The sequence below is a fragment of the Prinia subflava genome, chromosome 1 (assembly GCF_021018805.1).
Source record: "Prinia subflava isolate CZ2003 ecotype Zambia chromosome 1, Cam_Psub_1.2, whole genome shotgun sequence".
Lineage (NCBI taxonomy): Eukaryota > Metazoa > Chordata > Aves > Passeriformes > Cisticolidae > Prinia > Prinia subflava.
The window spans coordinates 92,233,738-92,260,368 of record NC_086247.1 but is presented as its reverse complement, the minus strand read 5'-3'; the positions used below and the strand labels follow the sequence as shown (position 1 = coordinate 92,260,368).

General features: G+C 38.1%; 1 protein-coding gene across 2 annotated transcripts in view; it reads right to left on the bottom strand.

Moving 5' to 3' along the window:
- Window positions 1–26,631, bottom strand: part of CDKAL1 (CDK5 regulatory subunit associated protein 1 like 1) — a 388,807-nt gene that overhangs the window by 315,625 nt on the left and 46,551 nt on the right. For both annotated transcript variants that reach the window (XM_063403595.1, XM_063403604.1), the window contains one exon: window positions 5,893–5,977. In XM_063403595.1, the coding sequence (XP_063259665.1) occupies window positions 5,893–5,977 (85 nt within the window). The remainder of the gene's footprint in view (window positions 1–5,892; window positions 5,978–26,631) is intronic.

Here is a 26,631-nt window from a genome sequence, read left to right as displayed (position 1 = left end):
TTATTTAAACCTTTTAAAATATTAAACTAAAGTACACACAAGTTTATAATCCAGGCTTTTGCAATTCTCTGCAAAATGCGGCCATGTAACACATGCAATCACAAGCAGTCCATATTCCTTTTATCTTCTAAAAGATAAAAGATTTCTGTGCAATGGAAAGCACTCAGTTCTATATGGTGTGCTTTTTCTCTGCCTTTTATAGCATCACATGAACCAGCTTTTAACATTCTTTGTGACAGCAGAGATGAGTGCAAGAAAAAGAACACACTCAAATGCAGCTAAAAAACTTCCACTAACAAACATCATTGAAACCACAGAATTCTTCACCAACAGCTACGTCTTCCACCAGCTTAGGACACTAAAATATCCAGTAAGTGTAAAAAGAAGAAAAAAATACTTACTAGATCGGTAAGATTTTAAATAAAGACTTCGGTTTAAAACCATTTTTGATCCAAGCCTATAAAATCCTTCTGCAGCATTTGGAAGCCATAGAGTATTTGGAGTTAGCTACACTCCTTGGTAAAGCTTGACCAAGTACATAACTGTGAAACTGGTATTGCTTAAGCTGAGAAACAGTAACTAGTAGAATGAACATTTTAAAAAAATCTTTGTTTTGTAATATGGATGGGCACAGCTGTACCAAAAAAACCTGGTAAACATAAGAGAAATTTCAATTAATTTCAACTAATTCATTTGTACACATTACATCAAAGATTAGAGCACTTCCTAAAAATATATATCTTTTTTTTTACAAAACAGAATGAGCTCCAAAACTTATTTTTAAATTAATTTTGGTTAATGGTGTGTGATTGCTGAGATCTTAATAGATCTCCTACATGTAAACATGTAAATGTTGTGCCTAAATCTATTCTAGTCAAGGTTTTGATGAAGCAACTTCAGCAGTAACCTAAGCTCCTCAGGTTGTTCTTAAAAAGGAATTGTGATTTTAAATTCTAGCTAATTGATTTACAGCCTCCACTCAAAACCAAGTAACTCCAATTGTCTGGGGAAGGAGTTTTTCTCACTGTGAATATGGCATAAATCTTGAATACAAGCACTTCAACAACCTGTAAGTGTGTGAGCCTTTCATCCTGGCAAAAGGCAAGGTTTTCACCAACATTATCTATACTGGTTTAGAGAGTCTGAGCAAGGAGTACTCTTGGCAATAGTCTTAAGGGAAAAAGAAATCCAGTATCAAACTTCCTCCCACCCAATGAGGTTTGTTTTGCAGGCCTTTTTACTTCAGAGAATTCAGGCCTTTTTCAGATTTCTTCAATCCAAGTGGAAAACAGCAGTACCTCTACCTGGAGTTCTCAGCAGTGCCCTGTTAACCTTCAGGACTCGGACACAAACACCGAAAGTCTCAGCTACACACTGTTTCTGTAAAATGCAACAAACAGCCAGGCTGTGACACCCAGCTCAGAAATTTACACCTGGAGATCTTATGCTAACAGGGTGTATAAAATAAAGGGTTTGAAATACTTATGTTTCCTCTCCTCGAAGTACATACACACCTTATATTTTATTGCATAAATGGTGTAAACAACTCTAAATCACGGTCTACTTCTACACTGGCAATGTATTAGGAACAGCAGAAGGATTAATGCTGCATTAAAAAAAGTGATAACCCTGCATAGCGTGCAATTTTTCATTTTGCTCAACTTGCAAAATGCATCATACTAATTACATTCATAAATGTTGAAAAAACACAAAAAACCAAACAAGCAAACAAACAAAAAAAACCCCTTCTTCCAGGGTTATTTTCATTTGCAAAGATTTCAAGCAGTAGAAAATTATTCTTATCACTGAACAAGCTTTTGTATTTCTTAAAGAATAACCTCCTTCTGTACTTAACATCAGCACAATTGCATTTGATGAACAGAAATCCTGTAGCATCCAAAGGCAAGTCATTCTTTTTACTCTTCAATTTAATCCACTTTAAACAACTTGCATGGTCTACAATGACAGTCCTCTTAAACTAACATTTCCACAGATGCTACAGTTTTTGATGCTCCTTCTAGCATGAAAGTGAGATCCCACACACAGTGGTTATTCATGAACTGGTGAAAACTGAAGCAAGGGCAGACGTGGAAGCCACACGGTGCTACTTCAGTGCTAAAAGCCCTCGCATCTCTGTCACAGCTCATAGCTATCACAAAGAAAAGGGTTAAACACACACTGGAGCGTGCCTTAAAGTGAATGCAGCAACACATATATCAGAGAATGTGTGTTAATGCTACATGTTCATTATACAGAGTAACAAAGATGATTACTTATAGTGGTCAGACTTACTCTATGCTATGAGACAGGCCATGAACTCCTCAACAGCATAACCACATCTTTCCTCCCAGACAACACCATTCTATCTTTTTGATAAGAGAGACATCAAATTCCTATCCATAATACTTCAACCAGCAGGAGAACTCCTTGAGGAAAAGGCAAAGTCCCTGAACACATAAGTAACTTATACCAGCTTATATTCAGGAAAGAATCAAGCAAGGGAGAAACTTCTAGCTAGAAACACTCAAGAGTCTCTGCATCTTCAGAAGTCATCAGGAAAACTGGGTTACATATCTGAGATTAACAGTCAAGAAAAGAGTATCAGAGCACACAGAAATTAATGGAGCATGAAACTGAAGAGCAAAATTATTTTAAAGGAAGCAAGCTCCTCTAGCACACACTCTAGGGCTTTATTCTCTTCATCAAATAGTCTTACCAGATTTAAACAAGTTAAGGTTAGTAACTTACTTCTTGAATGTTTATTCTTGCTATTACTAACAGCTAAATTTTAAGAAAGCTACTTTTGACTAAAATAAATGATAGCAGAAAATGTTACCTGATAATCTTCTGCTAACGAGGGGGGGGGGGAAACAAACAAATAAACAAACAACAAAACAAAAAACAAACAAACAAAAAACCACCACCACACACACAATAAGCAGAGGCACATAAATCAACCACCAAAAAACTACCCAACATCCCCCAAAACAAATAAATAGTGAAATCTCTCTGGAAGAACTTTAATGATATTTTACTATTTTACTTCTTTTTTTATTATTTATACTGTTCATAAAACACATATATACATATATATTTAACTCATCCAAGCTGGTCACATTGACAGATGATCAGGTCCAAAACAAAGATACCATAGCAAAACATTACCAGCAAAAAAAGGATGTGACTGACTTTAAAATAAATAGATTATTTTTAAAGTATTATTTCATTTTAAATTCTAAGGCAAAATAAAGTCAGCTTCAAAAAATGGAACTCTCCAAAAGCTGCTAATTTCCTGGAATGCCCAGCAACTGCTCTACTCAAGCACAAGAGGTAGATCAATCACTAATCAAAACACCTTAATAATTGTTTTTTTAAACTCCACCTACATAACTGTAGTGGGAATTCTTTACTACTATTGTCTAACTCTAATCTTATTTTAAGATTAACCAACTGAGAATAAAATCTGCCCAGGAAACTCTCTCAATTCCCATCCATAAGCTAATGGCTTTAAACAACTCTTTGCCCTCCATACCATTACTCTGGTTCAGCCAGTTCAATTTTATTGAGACTGAAGAACAGGGGATTACTCCTAAGGGCTAAAAGAAAAAAACGAGCATAAAGATTATACTGTTAGTCATCTTGTATCAGCTGTATACACATCTGCCCAAGTTCAGAGTGTCTGAGAGTGGATTTGTTCCTTTTTTAGAAGAACATCAGACTAAAAAAGGTTGAACCTACAGGACTTGTTGGGTTCTGGCACATCCATTGGCCCATGGTATTAGTGAGGGATCAGCTTTTCACAGTCATTCTTTAAGCAGCAGTGTGAACACACTACCACTGATCTGAATCCATGCATTTTAAAGTCATATATACAAGCAATGCAGGAACTGTTGCAGTGGGCAGAGAACAAATAAATACGTTTCTCACAGAACATGCATAATACTATGTAACACTTTCAGACTGATTTTTTTAAAGAATTTTACATGGCTGAGTATTAAATTTTCTACTCCAAGCATGTTTGCTTTGACAACAGAAACACACTACATGTTTGTTACTCAGTTGAGAAAAACAGAGATCTCCATAGTTACCAACAAGCTGCTGTGACAGGATATAATGGCAGCTCCTTTTGTATCACCCAAACTTCATGCATTGGGTTTTTGCTGTAACAAATTAAGAACTATTTGGGAGAAGTTGTGTTCTTTAGAGAGACAATGTGTTTCCCCTGTGTTTCATGTACCTTATGAAAAATCAGAAGCAACTACAGAAGTTGTCATTCTCCATGGCTGGTAACTGCCACGATCTGAGATTAAAGAATGAGTGATGCATGCCACAGGAAAAGAGCAAGTATAGGAAGATGTAAGGATAAAAAAGAACAAATAAAGAATAAAAAGGCTACAAGTAATATCAGGTTCGTGAACAGAGCAGCAAGAGAAACATGTTCTTCAAAGAAATATTTTTGGTCATTTGCTTTCAGTTAGGCCCTCTTTCTTAACCAACACTATTCTCCTGGCTAGGACACACACCATACCACATCATTTCTGGCACAGGATTAGTAAAATAGAAGGACGGCCACAACTGAACTGGAAACTATCTTGTCATCAGTTCTGTTGGCCAACGCACACTAACTGCTGGAAGTAGTATTCTGGGAATAGTTTGTCTTTTTTTTTTTTTTTTTTTTGGCAGTAAAGAAGAAAAGGCAAAAAGGCATTCACCAAGTGCAACACCAGCAGCCAGGAAGTGAAGCACTCTCAGAGGTGGAAGAAATTTCTGCTGTGCCACCTACAGCAGGCAAGCGGTTTCTGTTCCAGGTTACAGCCCTGAGAGTATCTCCTGCATTGCAAGCAGGTAGATTATATGCAGCTTATCTTTCCTCTTTCCCTTCCCGAGATCTATGTGTTTCTAACCAAAATGTATTTCAACAGCCAGTCCATCCCCAGTGCACCACACTAAACAAATGACTGCACAAATAGCCAAACTTGTTTACTACAGAAAACATCTACGAGATGCGTATCATAGTATTTGTTTATACTGTACATGTTTCTAGTTACTCTCATCACAATTACACTTCTGCAGAAATTGGAGGCAAAAGTCACTACTATGTCATTTTGTTTGACATCAATGGAATGGTACTGAGTAATAAAACACATTCTCCACAAGACTTCTTGTAAGCTAATCAGCTAATCTTTCAAGAACGTGTATCGTGAAATAGCTTGTTTTAAGTTTATACCAGATATCTTTTTCAAAGAATCACAGAACTGGTAGGGTTGGAAGGGCCTTCTGGACATAATCCTGTCCAAGCCCCCTGCCAAGGCAGGGTAACCCAGAGCAGGTGACACAGGGACACGTCCAGCTGGGTTTGGAAAGTCTCCAGGGAGGGAGACTCCACTACCCATGGGCAGCCTGTTCCAGTGCTCTGACACCCTCAACATAAAGAAATTCTTTCTCATGCTAAAGTACTTCTTGTCATTTAATTTATGGCCATTGCTGCACACCACTGAAAAGAAGGTCCCAGTTAGGCCATATTCAAGCAGATGAAAACAAAATAACCTAGCAATACATATATTTAGAAAAAAACCAAACAAAACCAAAAGCATAGTCAACTATTCAGAAGACTATTACAACATTGTCTTGAAAAGAGATATAAAAATCCCTATCTAAATGGGTCAGCAGTTCTCCTAAATTAGTGTAGTGATAATCACTTGCAAGTTATTGCTGTATAAAAAAAATCCACTCTACCTTACAAATCCATTCTAGAGAAGTCACCATTGTAAAACTCAAATTCAGTACATTTATTGCTCTAAAACACAAAATTACTTCTAGATTGAAAACACAAAGGCTTTAAGACATGCAATATTTGTTGACAGTTAAGCATCTGTGTAAGGAAACACTTACTTGATTGAGTTTCTGAAGTGGTCCTCAGCAGGATTTTTTACTGTACAACTGTTCAGCAACCATAAATCTGCTTCAGCAGAGTTGTCTACAAAGCAGAAAGAAACAAACCTGTGTTAAGGTTTATTTAACCTGTCAACTCCTATCATATAAAAAAAACACCAAACTGAGCCATTAATAATAAGCTGGCTATTAGCAAGGTTACTTTATACTCAGTTACATACTTGGAAGGGGTTTTTTGTTGTTGTTTTGTGTTTTAGAAGAAAAAGACACACATGAGCACTTCGACTGTAATTTCTCATTAATTTTTTTGCCAATAGGGAATGAATTGTTACCTCATTTACCAGCTGAGATGCCATTAGGTTACACATCATGGAAAACAGAGCTAAAAAGAATGGTGGTCGCAACTCCCAAAAATGCATAGAAAGATCTTGCCTAGACAAAGGCATAATTAAGTGGTCAACAAAAGCAGGTTTTACTAAGGAAACAACATCTCTGTTTCAGCTCCAATGTGAATTAATATTACAAAAAATACAAATCACAATTTATAAAATGTGAACCTCTACTAAAGAGAAAAGTCAATGTAGCTGGTTTGGAAAGAAACATACATATTTCTAGTTTTGATTTTATCTTGGCTGTGCTGTAATTATAGCTCAGCAATTTTCAGACAAAAGATATTCATTCAACCAATATCTGCCTCTATTCAGATAAAGATACTATTTTTTTCAGGATCCAAACCTTTCTCTACGTTCAGAGCCTATTGATATCTGAATTCATTAACAGAACTGAATCTCAGAATTATCTGCAGAAGCACATATATAAACTCTAATCCTGTAAAACATGGCCTACAGTACAGAATTACTGGCATAGTCATTATCCTTGTGAAGTTAGAGCTTCTTTCTTTGAACAAAAGAATAAAGAAAATCTATCTCAAATAGTTCAATGCTTTAGCATTCATCAGAATAGCTTGTATCCGCTTGGATAAGAAAATTCATGTCACTTGCTACTATTCAGTACATTGAGCACTGAAGTATTGACTGATGTCAATAACACAAATAACTAAATAACACAGGCCCGTGAGCAATGAATACAGGTCAAACATAATTTTTAGGGCACCATACTCGAACTGAGATCCTGCTAAAGCAGGAGAAAGCCTGCCAAGACCTAGGCATATTTATATATGCACTCATCATGAATGCATCCATACAGGCACGAATATCCTTTCCCTCCACGCACACATGCTCAGGATGAAATGCTAAAATTGAAAAAGCCTTCTGTCTCACTGACATTTTCTTCAAAGAAATCACCATTTACAAATAACTATCGGTCACTTAACCTATGAAGCAGGTAAATTGAAAATAATACATAACATGCAACTAATGCTAAATAAGAGAAAACATTCAGGGGGATTCTAATCATTGTTGACCAAGACTACACTATTAATTTGGCTAAAACACAACTTCCTTGCACAACAGGGACAGGCCACAAAGCAGTCATCAAAACAACATTTAGACCTTTAGCTACTTTAAACAAAACAAATATCTGACCCTGTCAGGCTGGGAAAGAGCACTAATGGTTTTAGCCTCTATAGAAGCCAAAATAAAAATGGAACAAGACAAAGAACTTCTCCTCCAACCCAGGTTGAATGAAAACTATGTTTTTCGACTAATGAACAGACTCATTTACTATTAGAAAGATAATCAGAGGTAAAAAAATTATAAGGAATTATGTACAGAAAAGCAAAGAAACAGAGTTTCAATGTCAGGAAAAGAGTGATCTCTTGGCCTAGTCAGATGCACCAAGTATGAAAACAAACCCATTTTAAAAGTGGTTTTCCAGTCACACTGCCAAACCCTTGTATTTCTTATTCTTTCCAGCAGCATAAAATGTTTATAAATTCAGCCCCACACCCATAACACACCCACCTGAGAATAAGGGGTGGGACACACACACACACACACACACACACACACACACACACACACACTAAATAGCAAGAGGCCAACATTCAAGCGAGACATTATGTTTAATAGCAACAGTTGCAGTAGCACTCATTCACGACTGTAAAGCACAACCACGTTCAAGAGATGCCTTTATTCAGAGAGATGCCTTGAGACAGAGAGCACCAGTTCCTCCTTGTACCGCGGTTTCCAGGTGTGCAGGAAGAGGCAACACTGTGGCAATGCTTCTCCCTTGAAGCCAAAATCAAACCCCTCTCTTCAAAACAGCCTTGGAAAAAGTAACACATTTAAGTTTAGAAAACCCTTACATACTAAGCCAACAGGACTCATTTCATACAGCAGTTTGGTTTCCAGGCTATTAATATATTGACTCCTTGACTGAGGGACAACTGCAACACTTTATATGTTTTATAGATATAAAAAAGTCTCCCAAATACATGTAAATTCATTCCTTAACAGGTTGCAGCCTCTGCACAGCAGAAGATGAAAATCAAAGGCTTTTACAGAATAAAATCTCCTGAGCAGTTTTGGAAAAAGGACTATCATTCATGTACGCTTCTAAAAATCATTTGAAGAAAATAAGTGTAGCTGAGGTTTGTCCTCCTCTTACAGCAACAGTATTGCTTTATCATATTTAGTTGTTCTATTTCTGCATGTATTCTTAATTTTTTATTCCTGATTCGCATAATCTATCATACAAAAATATGTACATATAAGTTTTGATTATGCATATACATAAACATATAGACACATACTTATGTGTTATTCATTTATTAAATAAGAGTCCATATAGCAACTCTTCAAAATGATAGCTGAATTTTCTTAGTACTTTGCTGCCCTATGGATACTTAAAATAATTGCATGCACTCACCACAGTCTACCGCATTTTCTCAAGAAAATTTCAGTTAAAAAGAAAAAAAATGCCAGCAGGGCCTTTTTGTATCAGGTTGCAGGAAGATCTAAACATTTGCAACATTGTGGGAGTAACTTGTCAGCAGTCACATTTTGCTTTGCAAGGCCTTGATGGATATGTGGAAACAAACATGGACCAAAACAGCAGACTGGGCTTGGCATGTATAAACAAATCTTCTGGCTTCATAATTACTAAATATTAAGCAACACTGGGGTAACAATTCTTTATTCAGGGCACAGAGACTGGAGCGACTGGCTAGCTATATATACACATATATAGGTATATGTGTGTGTGTATATATATGCATGCATGCATATATATATATATATATATATACACACACCTGTATGTGTTCTGACACGCGTAGGTGATACTGTTCTGTGCTGTCCCCAAATGAAGAGTCAAATAGCTCTGACAAATAAGCTCATGCTTCTAAAATACATGCTTAGAGGGGCAGGGGCAGACAGCCCTGAGGATTCCCTGTTTTTACTGGGACAGATGAAGCGTTTAGATCTGGGTGGGAAGCAGCACATGAACGTGGTGCTGCACCCACTAAGGCAGCCATGCACCCTTCCATGGAAGGTCTCCACCTGCCACCCTGTACAATTCCTTAAGTAAGGTTTTTGAGAAACCTCCAACAGTTCAGTGAAGAGCAGAGACCTGTGTTTGGCAGCTCACACAGATCAGAGTGAACAGGGCAATCTAAACTACAGAAGGTTTTCTTGCAAGTCCTAGAGACTGACAGGCAAAACTGAAGCAAGAACCATAAGTACAGTGAACATCAATTACAGTAGTGAAGATGATACAGGTGCATATATCCTGCAACAATCTTCTCTAAGGGAATCTTCAACTTATTTTTGCCATCTATTCAGCCTAATGATACTTTTTTAATTATGATATTTTGCTGATGAAGTTTTTATGAGTTATTTAAACAGTTTCCTCTATGATAAGACATTTTTAGAAAAAAAAAAAAGTCAAATCAGCCTTGTATTAAGTGCTCAAAAACACAACTCAAAACCATGGTCTTTTTGCATTGTGACATCTTTTCCATTAAAAAAAGGCTACACTGGAAGCAAACCACAAAGTCTATCATACTTTCTGAAAAACAACATAGAGTACAAAGGAACCTAAAGGTCATGGAAACTTCTGAACACTTAAGTTAATTGGAAATTCTGGAAAACATGAATTGCCTGCATTATGCAATACTAAGATGATAAAATGGCAAGAGTCTGAAACATCAGTATACCTACAGAGGAAAATAATATTTACAATTCTTTTCTAACTAGCAGTGTCAGGTTTGTTATCATTACAGAAATCATAAATCAGCAGAATTTCTTAAGAAGACTGTAGTAATACTATCAGCTGAAAATAAACAACTGACTTGGGGGTTTGCCTGGTCTCTTAGCTTTTAGTCTTTTTTCTTTCAATTCTTTTTCCAAAACTTTGTTTGTTTTCTTCCAAACCCCCCCAAACTACATCTCCTTGAATATCAAAACACTCACAAAGCAAAAAAATAGAAGAAACACAGCTACTGAAGCCCTAAAAAAACAGTCTTTCTTTACTTTTATCAGCACATCACTTCTCTCTCTGCACTGAAACCACTACCAGATTTGCTCAGCACAGTTCGCTCAAAAAACATGACTCATAACGAGTATGACATACTTTTAAATACTGTACATCAATCTGAGAAATTCAGTCTGAAAGCAGAGCTTTCTCTGTAATCACTGAAGGCTCTTCCAGGGCCTTTCTCTCCAGCTGTCCTTATCCTGTTCCTAATCACTCTGCAAGTCTTCCTTCTCACCTTTTCTGATTTTCTTACTTCTGACTCTCTCACACAACAAATATACCTCCAGTTTCTCTGTTTCCTGGTGCTGCATTCTTGCCTCTGTTCCCATTTATGGATCTCCCCATTAAACACGTCGTCCTGCGCATTCTTCCTTCCAAAACGGCTCTGCTCCCTCCCTTGATACTCTGGTTGCCATTTCATGATCTGGAACCAGATCCAGTAACATCCAAGGTATCTGGAATGTATGCCCGCAACTGTACTGGGAATCATCTGCCCCCAAAAGACACAATTATCTAAGCATGAGGACACCTCACAGCCAGTTACAGAAGTCATGGAGCATCTTGACTGGAACAAAGTTGCCTAATTCTTTTCTTTCAACATCCCTGTGTCACAGAAACCCACTGTCACTCAAATGAGGTTACTGGAATTAGGTGCTGGTTAATCTAATGATTTCTTGGACCACTGTGCATTGAGAGACCTCAACAAGTATTGGGAAATAATCTCCTCATAAATACCAGTTCAGAAATGCTGTGAATCATCAGTGCAGGAGGAAGGTACATCTTCCTAATCTGGGGACATGGAGTTTGGCTATTTGTTTGCAGACAATAGGCTTTGCTTGGCAGAAGAAAAAAGCTCAACAAGGTTGAGAATAACAAGAAAAAGTTTGAGGTTTTATTTGGGTGCCTTTCCTTGGCAGACAAAATACTTAGCTACAATTACATCTCAATATTGTATCAGATATAGTGTAACTATCAACTTTCAAGTAATTTGTCCTACAGAAAAGATTCTAACCTAACAAGCCCTTTCCTTGTGTCTGCACCCCGAACAGCAACTACGAATCGAAACCACAAGTTATCATGAGTTTCCAGATGGTACATGTTTGAAATCTCAGGGACACATTATCAGTTCCCACCTCGGAAGACGTACCATGCATTTGCCAATGATACGAAACACTCAAAGGCACGCTGAAAATACCAACTTTGCAGATTGCAGATGTCTTTCAAAACAATCCCACTCATGTCTTATCAATAGTATCAGGATGTAAAATATAAAAAGATCAGCTTCATTGCAACATGACTTCTGTTTTCTCATTAAATTTCTGAGATACTCTGGACATAACAAATTACTTCATTCACAATTAATGAAAACACAACTATTTGATTCACCCTGCATATATGTTATCTAAAGTTCCAAAAGGAAAGCCAGGCTGCTTATCAAATCAGGCAATGCAGACAAACATTCATGAAAAAGATAATTCTCCTATCATTGCCTCTTGCCCTGATTTAATCTACAAATATGCAAATTTTCTATTTTTATTTTCATTTAACATTTTTATTACTGAGCTAACAGTGCAAGTAAGCTTTCTTGGGTTTTCTGGTTTTTAAGAAATTGAGTATTTTTAGCGAATTTTCTTGAGCAGGCAGACATCTCAACAGCAGCTGGTGCTGGACTATAAAAAGACTTTATAAAGCCTTCCAGATTAGGATGCTGTGTCTGCTATCAAAGGATATTTCTCACTGTCCAGCAGAGGTGCACAGGGACTTTTCCACTGAACACATCAAATAAATAGGAACTGAGCATTCTTAAACTCATAATATCTAGTCAGTTAAAATCCAGTAATGCACTACTGGATTCAAAATATGACGTTAAATCATTGCCTCCCTTTATTTCAGTGTAACAGACAAATAATTCAACTTTATGAACTCAGAACTTCTTCTACTTCCAGAACTGAAAGTTTTCTTAAAAAAATACTGGTTTATTTCTGCTGCATCGCGCAACTGCAGATTGAGGCCAGGGTCCAATAAGAATAGGAAAAAGTAGGGCAAAGGGGTAAATATAAACTAAGGGGACTAATGGGGTTCCAGGGGTGTAACACTGCGGCAAATTTTATCCAATGGGGTTCAAGGGAAAGAAGAACATTCTGGCATGGGTGCATATATGGTAACAGGGTGACATAAACTTAACAAACCAATAGAACAATAAAACCTAAGAAATATTAACATGTGGCTGCAAAACCCCATGGGAAGAAATGACCTAAGAGGGTATCTTTCCCCATTCGCCTTGGTCCCTCCAGGGTTGAGGCAAAACTACCTTGGGGATAAGCCTCTCAGCCTCCACATATTTCCAGTCATCTTTAAAAACCCATTCAAAAATAAAGAAGCACATACACATCTCTTTTCAGCTGTTTAGGGGGTATCTTGCAGTTACTGGGACAAAACACTAAGCTATCAGTTGATGTCCATTCAATCTGTTCATGACCTGGAACTTTGCCTTACCTCTCCTTCCCAACAACAAACTCCTTCAAAATATATTTAGTTTGCTGAAGTGTACGAAGGCCAGCAGAACAGCTTATGGCTTCTGCCACTGTCACTGGCTTCTGCCACTATTTAACTAAATAAAGGGTGACTTTGAGATCACTGAGAACATGAAACTGGAACCTGAAAGACTACAACAGGCGAACACCTGCACTAACATTAATATCTTTATAAATAGTGCAGACAAAAGGATCTGTATTTCAGAGCATGCCCATTAACAGAATACTTCAGCCTGGCATGAGGATACTGAACACAGACAACACAGAAGAAGAAGTTCGTGAAAAAATAAATTTACCTTCAAAATATCGACGATGATAAACTTTACTTACCACTTCTACTCTGCAATCATCAGTAGCACTTAATCTTATTTATATTGGGATTTTGGAGTGAGTAATCCGTTCTCTAAGAACTTTTCGTCTCTGCTCCAGACACAGCACAGGCTATAGTCTGGGTCTGAGATGATCCTTGGAGTAAGCCACCTCTTTTCTCACACTTTCTACACACTTGTGTCAGACCAGCAGGATACCCCAGCTACTGCCTGCTGTAGCCCAGGGTCTGCACTGCAGCACCCAGACACACAGAGGTGTGTAGGAAGGCTTCAGCCCATCCACCCTTAGCAGCACCTAAGTTCCACAAAGTAAAGTACAGGAGAGTTAAACATACTTTAAAGGTTTACCATTTAACAATGTAAAAAAATCCAATTACGTTGTAACTGGTATTTTCACTCCTTCTGCAATGTCCAGCTGATTTTTCTGCCTCTGCACCCAGCACAGACAACATGAATTGACAAATTACTTTGTTATTTTGCTCATTTTACTCTTATTCACTAGATTTTCCATGCATTAAGGCACCTGAGGGTAACCTGAAGTGGCAAAATGATTTATGTTTTAAACCTAGAAATGTTTCTTTTGAAAAGCAGCATGTTTCCTTTTGGAACTTTAACACTCTAAAACTGCAGTACCCATAAGACATTTCAATTATTCTTCCATGTGAATGAGAACCTTCCCAAGCCCATAGCCAATGAAAACTCATACTTGTTTGATAAGAAAAGGGACTGATCATTTCCACATCTTACATCCCTGCTACCTTTGTTGATCAAGGAAAAAAATTATATACTTCAGTTCAACTCTGGGTACAGTTTTCTGTGCCATAATCTACTTCATTTTAGTCTACATTCCACAGTTCCACTTGTCAAACAGCTCCCAGACAGACATTTTAAAGGAAAACTACACCTTTTACAAGTGTACAGCCATGGCCATGTTCTAAGGGAAGCTTATCCAACATGACATGACCTTAATGGGCTACTCTTTTCTCATGGTGCTTTTTTGATATAAAATGGTCAAAGCTCACTCTGCACATGGTATTATATACCAAAGGTGGAAAATTTAGGCTGATTTTTTAGCTCATTCCTTCAAAATAAAGACTTCACTACTTTGAGAAAAGTGGATCATGCAAATATTTCTTGAACAAAACAAGACCTTAAAACAAGAGAGGGTAAATCTCACTGCTAGCTAAGAGGTGTGTTGGCAGGAAGCCTAAGCTGTTCAGCACACTAACACCTACTGTTAAGGTACCAAAATTACCCTGGGCAGCAGCAGATGCAGGTGCCACAGCACAGTGCTCTAAGGTGGGCATTTCACCCTGCTCCTGAGCACAGGCAAAGTCTTCAGGCATTCCAAGAGTCAACTGCTCCTTTCACTTCACTGAAGATTTAATGATCAGTGTAAATAATTTCAATATGCAAAGTGATTTATCAGTCTCCTGGGGAAAGTCCCATTACATTAGGAACAAGGTCAAGTAGCCTGTTTCAGCCAGGCTATGCTACAACAACACAAATAACTCCAACTTGCTCTGATGATTAATGCGGATAGAATTTGTTTTGTTGACAGAATTTGGAAAAATCCCAGAAACTCCTCCTCCTCTGAGTCTTAAGCCTGCTTGATATTCCAGAAATAGCACACACAGTACGACTCAGTGCTTTTCTGTCCCTACATACAGCTTCATACGCAAAACACGAGTTATTCAAATGAGCAAATACAGGCTGATTGCTCCTGTCTTAGTCACTCAAAATCCAAAGCCAACCATCAACAAAACATCTTGCACAACACCATGCAACTGAAGTTTCAAAGCATCCTGCAAATATTAACTGATTTATCTTCAATAGCCACATATTAAATATGCACCCTTCCCTACACCAATTAATTTTCATCTTATAAATGTAGACAAGTAGTTTCAGAGTTTCCATAACTCGATCGAGCCACACAGGATGTCTATGCAAACAAACCAAGATCCTAGCCAAGTTGTCCCTGCCTTCAGACCTGTCCCAGAAAACAAAGCCACTGCCTAGATTCATATGCATAAACTATTTAAGTCTGCATCCTTTAGACAGGTGATATCCAATAAATTTTTTACAAGTTTAAAGGCAATCACAAAACCCAACCTTTCAGTAATTTGGGTTGCACAGCAAATCAACAGAAAACACTGAACAGCAGATCAAATTTACTCCTTTCTATGGAACAAGATTTAAAAAAAAATTAAAAATCCCTCTCTCCCTCTGAAAAAAACTAACCCAAACAGATTACAATAGCTCTAACTGCCCATGTGTGCTCAATCATAGCTCTTGCAGATGTGTCACCAACTGTCTCTGTGCATCTACTGAAGTCTAACTACGGCCTTAGAAGGATGACAGCTGACAGGTGAGCTCCAAAATAATCTCCAGATTTCACAGGGCTCACTGAAAAACAACTGAATTCTCATTTTTTATACACTTCAGAAATCTCCACTTGCTTTATCTGTAGTTTCAGAATTAGACTTACTGGGTAAAAATTATTAAAGAGGATTCAGTTGTTTTGCAGATCAGAGTTTCTAAAAAATGGCTGAAATTTAAATTAAACTGCTCATGTTAAGTAAGACTGGCAAGACACAAACTGCAAATCAGAAACGTCATCTAAACTATTGATTTGAAAATATCACATACTGTGGTGTTTAAGGTACCAAAAAAAAAAAAACCCACTGCAGTCAAGCATAAGCAGATATTTCATATGATGATAGCAAAGACATGGGTAAAGGAAAAATCAAAAGTCTGTGTTTTCCACTATGCATCATATGATTCCATATTAATTTGCTGTAAACAGCAATAAGTAGTTCAGAATCAAGAAGGATTGACTGGAACCTGCCCCAGGAATATCATTTTAATCTTCTTGAGGTGTAACACTGACAAATCTCACTTATATAAATGCTTCTATCTACATAGCTAATGGAACATTAGTGCCTCTTCCTCATCATGCCTATGGGATAGAACAAATAAAATATAAATTGAGGGTTATTCAGTCCCATCATACAACAAAGTACAACCTGTTGGGTTAAGGAAAAGAAAAAAGAAACCAAGGGCCTTTATAAAACGCACTTGCATCACTTGAATTACCAACCTAGAGGAGCCTCTTGTACTTCTAGTCCCTGTAAGGCACAAGTAAATCCAAGAACAGGAAATTCCAAGCAGTGAAGTAGAAGATTCTCAAGCACAACACAATTCCCAAGCAAATGGGGAAAGAAAATTTTTGCTGCATTTCCAGTGTGGAAACTGGATCCAAACTGGATCCATTTCTAATTAACAATATTCATTTATGGCTTCATTTGAGGCACAAAGAGAACAGCTTTACTCCACAGATTTTTTATTTTTCAGTACATCTAATTCTGCACAAGATGGCCCATGGCACTGAACTTCAACATTTCCACATTTCCACAACTTTCTAATCTCCATTCATTTTCACAACAGCCAGGATTAGAACTCTGCTATACTCTGCAAAATAAACCTAAATTTTATTCCCGTATCTGTTTCACAATCTTTTTTCTCTAAATTCTGTCTGCATTAAGTTGTACCTAGAAGCCATTTATTGATTTCGAATGCCTTGCTTCCACTTATTTCCCGTGATACCTAATGCCACAGAGAATATGGATTTAGGTTTTATCTATCACTTTTAAAGGAGTTAAAATTATAAGCTATTTGAGCCAGATATGTCTAAACACTTATTAAATTGTAGCTTCCGGCTACTTATTGACTTTTTCAGAACTACCTTCACACCTCATCTATTTTCTACTTTATCAGTTTTCTGAAAAGCAGGAGATATGGGCTTAAGGTACCATACCCAGCAGCCAGATAAGCCTCTGCTGTGGCTAATTCCCAACCATCATCCCCAGTTCAAACTATCAGCAAAATTTAGTGCTTGTGAAAGCTCCAGAATAAATACAGCAGAAATTAAAGCTCACTCTTTACACACACAACCAGTAAATGCAGCACAGCAATCAGCAGTGCAAACTTCTTCACAAAATCCCACCAACAAGTCTGGAATAAGCTTCATCTGAAAACATTTAGGACAAACTAGCAGATCTACTTCTATGTCCATTGAACCAAAATAGTAAGGAAGTCTGCTCATGGCAGAGGAGTCAAGATGCACTGGGAAAGAAAAGCAAAGACAGCACAGGCAGGTGTGCAAAGGTGTAACCCAGCCCCTTGGCATGCCCTGACCATGCAGAGCAGACACACCAGCCCATGCAGCTGCTACAGCGGCTGAATACTTCTGTACCAATACTGAGATACCAATTATGGCCTCACACATTATTTCTCTCCTGTCAATCTTGACTGCAGGTTTGATATCCTTGTTAGACAGTTTTGTTAGATTACTATCATTTGTACTAAAAAAGGCACCAGAAAATATTCTTTCAGTACTAATAAGGCTGCATGCAATAAAACAAGCCTATTTTGAAACTTTCAGCAGCACTTAGAAGTGCCAGAAGTTAAAACATGCCAGTTTTGCATAGACAAATGTAGCTTTATGGCCTCAGAGTGGTTCAATTTCATCAAGCACAAACCAATTCAAACATTAGTTTGAAACATATATTGTTTGATGTAACAGCAGCTCCCAAAAATAAAAAGAACATTTTGACAAAGAAGAGAAGGTGGGTGAGGACCCATTTTCTCTTCTTATTTGGAAGCCACATCTCAGGACTTCAAGGACCGTCACAAGGAATGATGTTGGCATATTACAGCAGGGAGAGCTGCACTTTTAGAGTACACAGTACTGTCTAGCAGTTCTCCATTTCCTTCAAGGAAAAGGCAGAAGATTTGCTGGAAGAGCTCCACAGGTCTGTGACAGAAGGAGACAAAATTTTTTGAGCTTTCTTCTTCCAGCCCCAGGCTCCACACTGGGAGTTATCTTCCTTTGGCTGGATTTACCTCTGTCTTTCCCACTTTGAAGGTAAGGTAAAGAGTAACAACAGAAAACCTACATTTCATTACAAAGCTCAAGGTATTGAAGAAGCCATTTTGACCTTTCTCCTTTCCAAAAGTTGAAGATTCTGCACTTCCTTCCTTTAAGACTTCAAGGCCTGTAGTTATCCACAATTTAATTTATATTTTCTGATGTGAGAGGGATCTTTATGCAAACTTCTCTTTTTTGTCAGTGGCTGAAGCTTAATCTGATGTCTCCCATGATCACTATATCTTTCTTTGTATATTTATATCTCATAACTTCACCTTTTCCTTGCTTTCAAAGATGAATTTTACAAAATAGCATATCAAATAGTTCCTACAAATCACATAACCCATCCCACTGTGGCACATTATCTGCCCATGTGCTTGACACTGACATTATTTTTTTAGAAAGCTTTTGGTGAACTCTAGTGGTAAAGCTTAAAAAAAAGTCAAAAAACAAAAGCAAACTACTTTTTGTTTAATATATACTTTGCAGAAGTAAAAATGCTTATGGTTGTAAATTCCCTTAGCTAAAGGGTTATGGTCACTTCCAGTAGGAATTGTTTCTTTTACCTCACCTTTAGTCTCTTAAACATTGTAGAAGAGAAAAATCCAACAGTAATTAATCAGAAGTTTCCAGATATAAGGGGAAGTGGTACAGTGGCAACAGAGGATACCAGGAGGCCCATGACTATATGGAAAGCCTAGACTACCTACATTCAGTCCATGAAGTTAGTGATTTGTAACCAATGGTACTGGTTTGTAATTAGTCTTTATTTATTTCAACTGGTCTTGAAACCATAACCCTGAAAAACAGTACCACCTCTAAGTGCATTACCCTTTAGGTAAAGAAAGTTTAAAAAAAGTCATCTGCGAGCACCACCCTACCAGGATGCATCCAGCAAGACAGAGGAACACAAGTATTAGCTCAGCCTTATGGTCATCAGCACAATGGGTAGGATCTAAGTTGAAATACAGCTGATAATCCAGCCAATGAACACAGCATGGCTCACACAGCACAGTCCCAGCAACAGACAAACATGGAATCATCAAGGTCTCCCACAAGTACAGGCAGAGCAGATGGCTTCCTGTCTTTGAAATCACTTCATCTCCATTTCAGGTTCATCCACACATTCAACCTTTATAAAGTACAGAAGCCAGCTGCCACAAAGTGCTTAACCCTTTGTACTTTACTAAAGATCCCACTCTAAAATCTTCCAACTAAAATTGAACTCAGATAAATTTACTACTGTTCTAAAACTAGGAAAATAAAGATACCCTGAGACAACCACACTAAGCTCATATTTTCAGGTTGTCCTCTTCCTCAGTCTCACCAGCTCTCTGCTAGCATTCCTTTAAAGTTCAGTCAACACAGGTATTTAGCCAACAAGGCTAAATTAGACTGAATTTAAGCTCCATATACTTAAGCTCTACAAAGTTAAGTTACTTCAATGTTTAGTACATAAGACAGGATACAGCACCTTGCCTATTGCTCCAATGGCCCTTCCCTTACTAAAAATCAATTATCACCAGAAAGTAACAAGTACTTTACAGCACCTGCTTATAACTGTGGAAAAGAAAATGGCAGTACATTCTTTTAGAGGGAAGTGCAGAAAACAAAAAACCAAGATGCTTGGTGTACACAAAAATTAAAATTAAATGTCTTCCAAATGCCAGAGATGAGAATACATCTTTTAGTTTGATTTAAATCAGATTCGTAAGAATAGTGTCATGTGAAAATCCTCTACAGTCACTGTCACATTCCATCTGACTCCAGGAAACACTGTGATCCTTTCCAACAAATACAGAGAAAATGTTAAGAGAACATTTCTCCTCTCCTGGATGAGGAATCACAAGGGCCAGCTGTGAGCTACATGCAGTGTATGGACAATTGACTAATACCCACATAAAAGGGAGTGGTCCAATGGTAGCTTGAAAGTGTTAACCACAGTCCTCCATCAAGAGATGTTAACAGTCATTTTTAATAATTTATTTCACAAACCAAACAGCATTAGCACTGACCTGCAGAGTTAAAAATGATGCCATGAGGGGGAGAGAGGGTTTATACATGTAATGGCAGTGGAAAAGAGGCAACTCTAATGGAGAGGGAACAAAGGCAGTATACAGACTGACAGAAAAAATCAGGAAATAAAACCACTTAAAGCACTACCATTCCAGGACAACTTCCAATTGTATTTTTTCACATTTGAAAGCAAAGTATTTGTTACATCCTGGATATAATCTGCCAATTTGCTTGTTTAAAAATGACAGACTTTTTATCACCAAAAAAAAGGAAACAATCTTTTAAAAAACACTAAAGTTTGTTGGTTGTTTCCATCAAGTCTGTATTTAAAAAAAAAGAAAAAAAAAGAAAAATATCTGTACTCAAATTTACATTAATATATTCAGAAAACAAATGCCACAGCACTTTCATAGAATTATTCAGGTTGGAAAAAACCTCTAAGATCTTAGAGGTCTTAGTACTGCCACTTCCATCACTAAACCATGTCCCTTAGTGCCACACCTAGCGGCCTTTTAAATGCCTCCAGGGATGGTGACTCAATCATTTCCCTGGGCACCCTGGTCCTGTGCTTGAGAGCCCTTTCTGTGAAGAAACTTTTCCTAATATCTAATCTACCTCTCCCCTGGTGCAACTTGAGACTGTTTTGTCTTGTCCTGTTGCAGGCTGCCTCGGAGAAGAGACCGACCCCCAGCTCCCTACATCCTCCTTCCAGGCAGTTGTAGAGAGTGATAGGGTCCCTTCTGAGCCTCCTTTTCTCCAGGCTAAACACCCCCAGCTCCCCCAGATGCTCCTCACAGCACTTGTGCTCCAGACCCTTCCCCACCTCCACTGCCCTTCTCTGGACATGCTCCAGCCCCTCAATGCCTTTCTTGAGGTGAGGAACCCAAAACTGGATACGTGACCTGAGGCACAGCCTCACCAGTGCCGAGTACAGGGGGACAGTCACTGCCCTGCTCCTGCTGGCCACACCAGGGCTGATACAGGCCAGCATGCCTTTGGCCTTTTGGCCACCTGGGCACACACTGGCTCATGTTCAGCCACTGTTGACCAGCAGTCCCAGGTCCTTTTCTGCTGCACAACTTTCCAACCACTCTGTCCCCAGCCTGTAGCACTGCCTGGGGTTGTTGTGACTGAGGAGCGGGACCTGGCACTTTCCTTGTTGAACTTCATACAGCTGGCCTCAACCCACCGATCCAGCCTGTCCAGATGCCTCACCAGAGCCTTCCTACCCTCCAGCAGATTGACACTCTCGCACAGCTTGGTCCTCACACTGACTGAGGACAAACTTGACCCACTTGTTTAGATCATTGATATTTAACTGGCCCCAACATTCAGCCTTGGGGAACAGCACTTGTGACCAGCCACAGCAGGATCAAACTGCCTTCATTACCACTCTCTGGGCAGACAGCTTTTAATCCAGCAAACAGTGCATTCATCAGCCAGCTTCTCCAAGAGCATGCTATGGGAGACAGTATCCAAGGCTTTACTGCAATCCAGAAAGACAACATCCACAGCCCTTAACTCACCCTCTAAGGGGGTCACTTGGTCAGAGAAGGTGAGTACCTCTGACAGCTCCTTCAGTACCCTCAGATGGATCCCACCCAACCCAACAGACTCATATCTACACGGCATACCAGGTCACTGACCATTTCCCCTTGGACTATGAGGGCTTCATTCTGCTCTCTGTCCCTATTTTCCCTCTCAGGAGGCTGGGCACAGTGAGAGCAACTGGTCTGACTGTTAAAGACTGAGAAAAGAAAGCATTAAGTACCTCAGCCTTGTCCTCGTCCTTTATTTGTTTACAGGCTTTATTTGTTACAAGCTTTTAGTAGCTATTAATCATCACTGGGTCCTGCAAGCACACACAGTGTATTTTCCATTAATCATCTGGCACTTAATACACAATGTTGGAAGAGGCTTTGAACAGATGTATTTTGCCAATACTTCCTAGCTGTAAAACTGACAAGGCATCCACTTCATTGCAGAGCTTCTTGCACTTGTCACACCCAAAGGTCCTTTATCAGGCTCCCCACCTGCAACCCAGGTGTTTTCAGTGTCCACACCCCCAATAACCCATCCATGCCAGGAGTCCCATCATCTCTCAGTACAAAAAGCAATTTTCAGCTCCAAGAACTTCAGCAGACTTTGACAACTTTTGTCCAAGCTCAACAAGAGCCCTGAGATAAGCCCCAAACTTTTGTAGCTCTCAGACTGCCCCAGAGGGGGTGACTTCAGTTCTCCTGGACTCTCCAGCCCACTGCACCCTGCCCTGCCTCTACCCCCAGGCCGCAGGTAAAACCACCAGCTGCACTCAAATCCAGAAGCCCTGCACAGCCTGGTATTCCTGATGATGAGTAATGTATTTTTGTCACATTTTGTGTAATCCTTAAATTCACAATTGGTATGGGATCATCAAATTAATTATTACAATTGCTGTATTTGATTTTAAACTGTACACATAGTCCAAACTCCCCAACAAATGTGAACTCTTACACACAAAGCACAATTACATCCTTAGATCAAAGCAAACACTCAAGATAACAGGTGTAATTTCCTCAAAAATGTCCTGTACAAAAGGACATTAATTATTCACAACTTAGCCAGTGTTATTAAGTAGAAACAGGATCGATCTACAGCAGATGGACTGAAGTAACTATTTTTTGAACATTGTAAAAAAACCAAAAAACCTTAAAATCAAATGTTTGCAGGTTCTAAACCATCAGGGTTCTTGTAAGGTCCTCATTTGTTGCTGAGCTTACTTGAGATCCAGCATTACATATACTTTCAAAAGCAATATTCACCACTTATGACAAATAGATTATTAGCCCCTTTTCAAAACTTTGAGTGACTTATCTTTCTGTTATCCACTATCTTTTTACAGTATCAATATATAGTTAACTTTTTTCCTTACAAATAAAAGTTAATATTAAAGGTAAAGCCTTACTTAAGTGTCATAAAATAAACAGCTTCCTCACTTTTCTTACACTTTCTGATTTGTTTCAGCATTTATTGAAGTCCTTACTGAGGACATTTAATGAAGATCTCTATTCTTTCAGGCAGGGTGTAACTTCAATAAATTCTTGCAAGGCTTAAACTATTCAAAAGGTTAGGGCACACACTAAAAAGGTACAGTCATCATTAAGCTCAGGTTGAAGATCTAAATTAAGTAGAGGCAGTAACTGTGCATCACAACTACATGAGAGGTGACACCAACAGCTTCTGAATTTTCACAGGGTCTCTGAGATTAGGAAGGAAGCAGACTCAGGATAAGACCATGTTTAGGAACCACACAGTAAAATCAAGGAAGGGTACATTTTTTTAATATTTCCACAACAAAACCCATACAAAATTAATGACTGGAAAAAGTGCCAGTAGCGTATATAAACAGGTATGTTTACTGACCCATCCATTTGAAACAGATGGTTAGTGAAATAAATAATTAAGTGGTAGAATTTAATTGCTTAAAACCATTTACAAAAGCAAGTAAAAGCCACACAAAACATTCCCACTGCACTGGCTCACAGGAGTATTCTGAGAAGTAAGAAGAACTGAGAATTTGCTAGAAAACAAACTCGTACAATCTGTCAAATGCAGATATTCTATATATTGCACCCTTGATTTCACAGGAAGATTTCAGTTTCAACCTAAGCATTTAAGGGGTCTCTATCATAATACAGAAGCAAATTTGGTATACACTATTAGGATGACTGCCTCCAGGAAGAAAACTTACTACACCTGTTTCAAGCAGGTGTACATTTAACATCAGTACCTCTGAAAAAGTGGGCATTATTCCTTTAAAAAGTCACTATTTATAGATGCTTTCTGCTTCATTTTAATAATACACTGCAAATAATATGGTAACGAAGTCTTTAAGTTGCTTTTGCTTCCTTATTTGCTAATTGTACTTCCCATGTCTTTTCTACTATGCATGAAAATATTAAATGACTCTTACTAGCAGAAGTAATCCTACCTGGTAATCATATTTGTTGCGCACACATGAAAAAGAAATAACATATGTACAAATTATCAACGTGTGTCAGTCTAGAGGTAAAGTACAATATAAGCTATAATGTAGCTTGGGGTTTTTAACCCCTTCAAAGAAATTGCCTTTGCATTTAAAAGAAAAATTCTATATGGTCCATAAATTCTTTGTTTTTATACGTTTATTGCCACAAGAGACAGTCATTATCCAGAATATTGTCTTCAGTGCATTTTGTATTATTTTTTGATGCATTAAATAAAGTCTGAATACGCATGTATCTTCTGTTTTTCAATACACTGGTTTTGCTCAAAGTGTCTCCAAACATGCCATGTGAATTTCAGTGTCCCCAGCCTCACAACACAATGCACTACCTGAAATACTTGGCAGAGCTTCAGCAAGTATTTGGGCAACTAGAGTCTTGCAAGAAATGTATTCTCACTGTGATTAAGAACTAATGATGAAAAATTGAAAGAGGTAGCATTTAAATTATACCAGACTGGCAGTGAATTTGACCTGAATGATAAATAAATAAATGTTTATTTACGAAAACAATCATGCCACTCAGGGTATAGTAAGGTCTACAAGCAAATGGGAAACTAATTTTTTGCCCACCAGACCTCTCAGGAAATTGAACTAACACAAAATAATATAAAGCATATGGGTTTCAGAAATACAAGTACCACCTTACTAAGGGGAATATTTCATATAGAAATGACAAAGTATGAATTACTTCCCTTGGGAAGAAAGCAACTTTCTAACAAATATTTAAGGACTGAGGACTCTTAGCAACCCAAAGTGCTAGCAGACTCATCCAATAATGCCTACAACTTTATTTTGTCAGCACCCTGAGCTACCCAGCATACAGCAGTATTTCCAGACGTTTAACAGAGAGACACTTGCTACACCTTGTAATCACTCAAGTGAGACAATTCATCAGCTCTGGAGGCCAGATCAGCTACCACACATCCCACAAGAAAGCAAGCCTCTGTGCCTCTCCACAAGAGAACTTCAAATCAGCATTTATGAGAATTAAGCTAAATGCTCTTCTTCCCCCAGAGAGAACCCTTTTATCATCCCTTATCACTGGCTCCACCATAAATTCCATCGTCCTTTTTTTTCAGGGATATTTGACTGAGCAGCCGTTCTCAACCTTTACTTACCTTTGGAGTCAGCTGTTTTTATTTCAGACCTTATGTCTGTGTATGCAAAAGCACATCATCTTCAATTCTTCTGTAATAAAACAGAATCAGCCTTACCCATCATGTTGAACAGACTATAAAGACTTATGGGGTGTATGTTCCAAATCTTGTGTTAGTACTTTCAAAGGTAATTAAAGACCTTGGAATGAAAATAAAAACAGGAACACAAAAGATGTAGTCCAATCTGGTAGGACACTCACTAAATCATAAAGCATCCCAGAAAGATAGAGTAGCCTTTAAAAATTTACAAAATATAATTAGATTAAAACCAGTGTTTAGCTACTATTACATGAAAGCAACTAATTCTCTCAGACACAATCTTAAAACCATATTCTTATTCTCCTATGGCTTTTCTGTCATATGAAATTAGTATTATGAGACCCTAGAATGTTGCTGAGCTTTGAGTATGTAGTTCTGATAATTAATGAACCAATTCACAAATGTCAAGAACAGGTTGGTATTTGCTCCATATAATCTGTCTCCTGACTTCCAAATATCTGACATTACATCAGTTTATAACACATCGTGGAAGATTATGTCACAAGTCAAGTACATACAAGCTGTGAAACACATTACAATTTAACAGGATATTGCTTCTGACAACATAAATTGATTCTGGAATCCTAAAACAATCCCATTCTGCCCCCAACAAACTCAAGAGCTGATGGACATAAGACAATGAATGTATTCTTGGGTTTAAATGGGAAGACTTCCAAGTCACATATGTTGACCTTGTGTCATGTAAATTTACACCAACTCTACAGTAAACTACAAAAATTTATTTGAAGCAAAACTATACTGAATACTAAAATTCAAGTTGCCTTTCACCAGATAAATATTCATCAGTCTTCTTTCTTTCTTTTCCATACTAATCATATACACATAATGCATTCCTGCTTTAGACCCTTACCAAAAAACTCAGGATAGCTTATCACACTAAAAATACATCAAAACATACAGTAGGTAGTTAAGAGCCTCCCTGCTGACTGGTATTTTTTTTGTGGGAAAAGTACACAAATACATACAATACTTGGGCAGGATTAAGGTTGTTACCTTGATGCAGCAGAAATACATCCTCTAATCTGAGTTCTGTATAAGGATGCAATGCATGCAAGACACAGCCCAAGAGTTTCTCCCATAGCTAAAAATCAACAGAAAAATGGGTTTGAAAAGGACCTCTGGAGATCATCTGGTCCAAATCCTTTGATCCAGAAGGGCCACCCACAGTCAACTGCCCAGGACAATGTCCAGATGGCGTTTAAATATCTGCAGGCATGGAGATTTCACCACTACCCTGGGCAACCTGTGCACC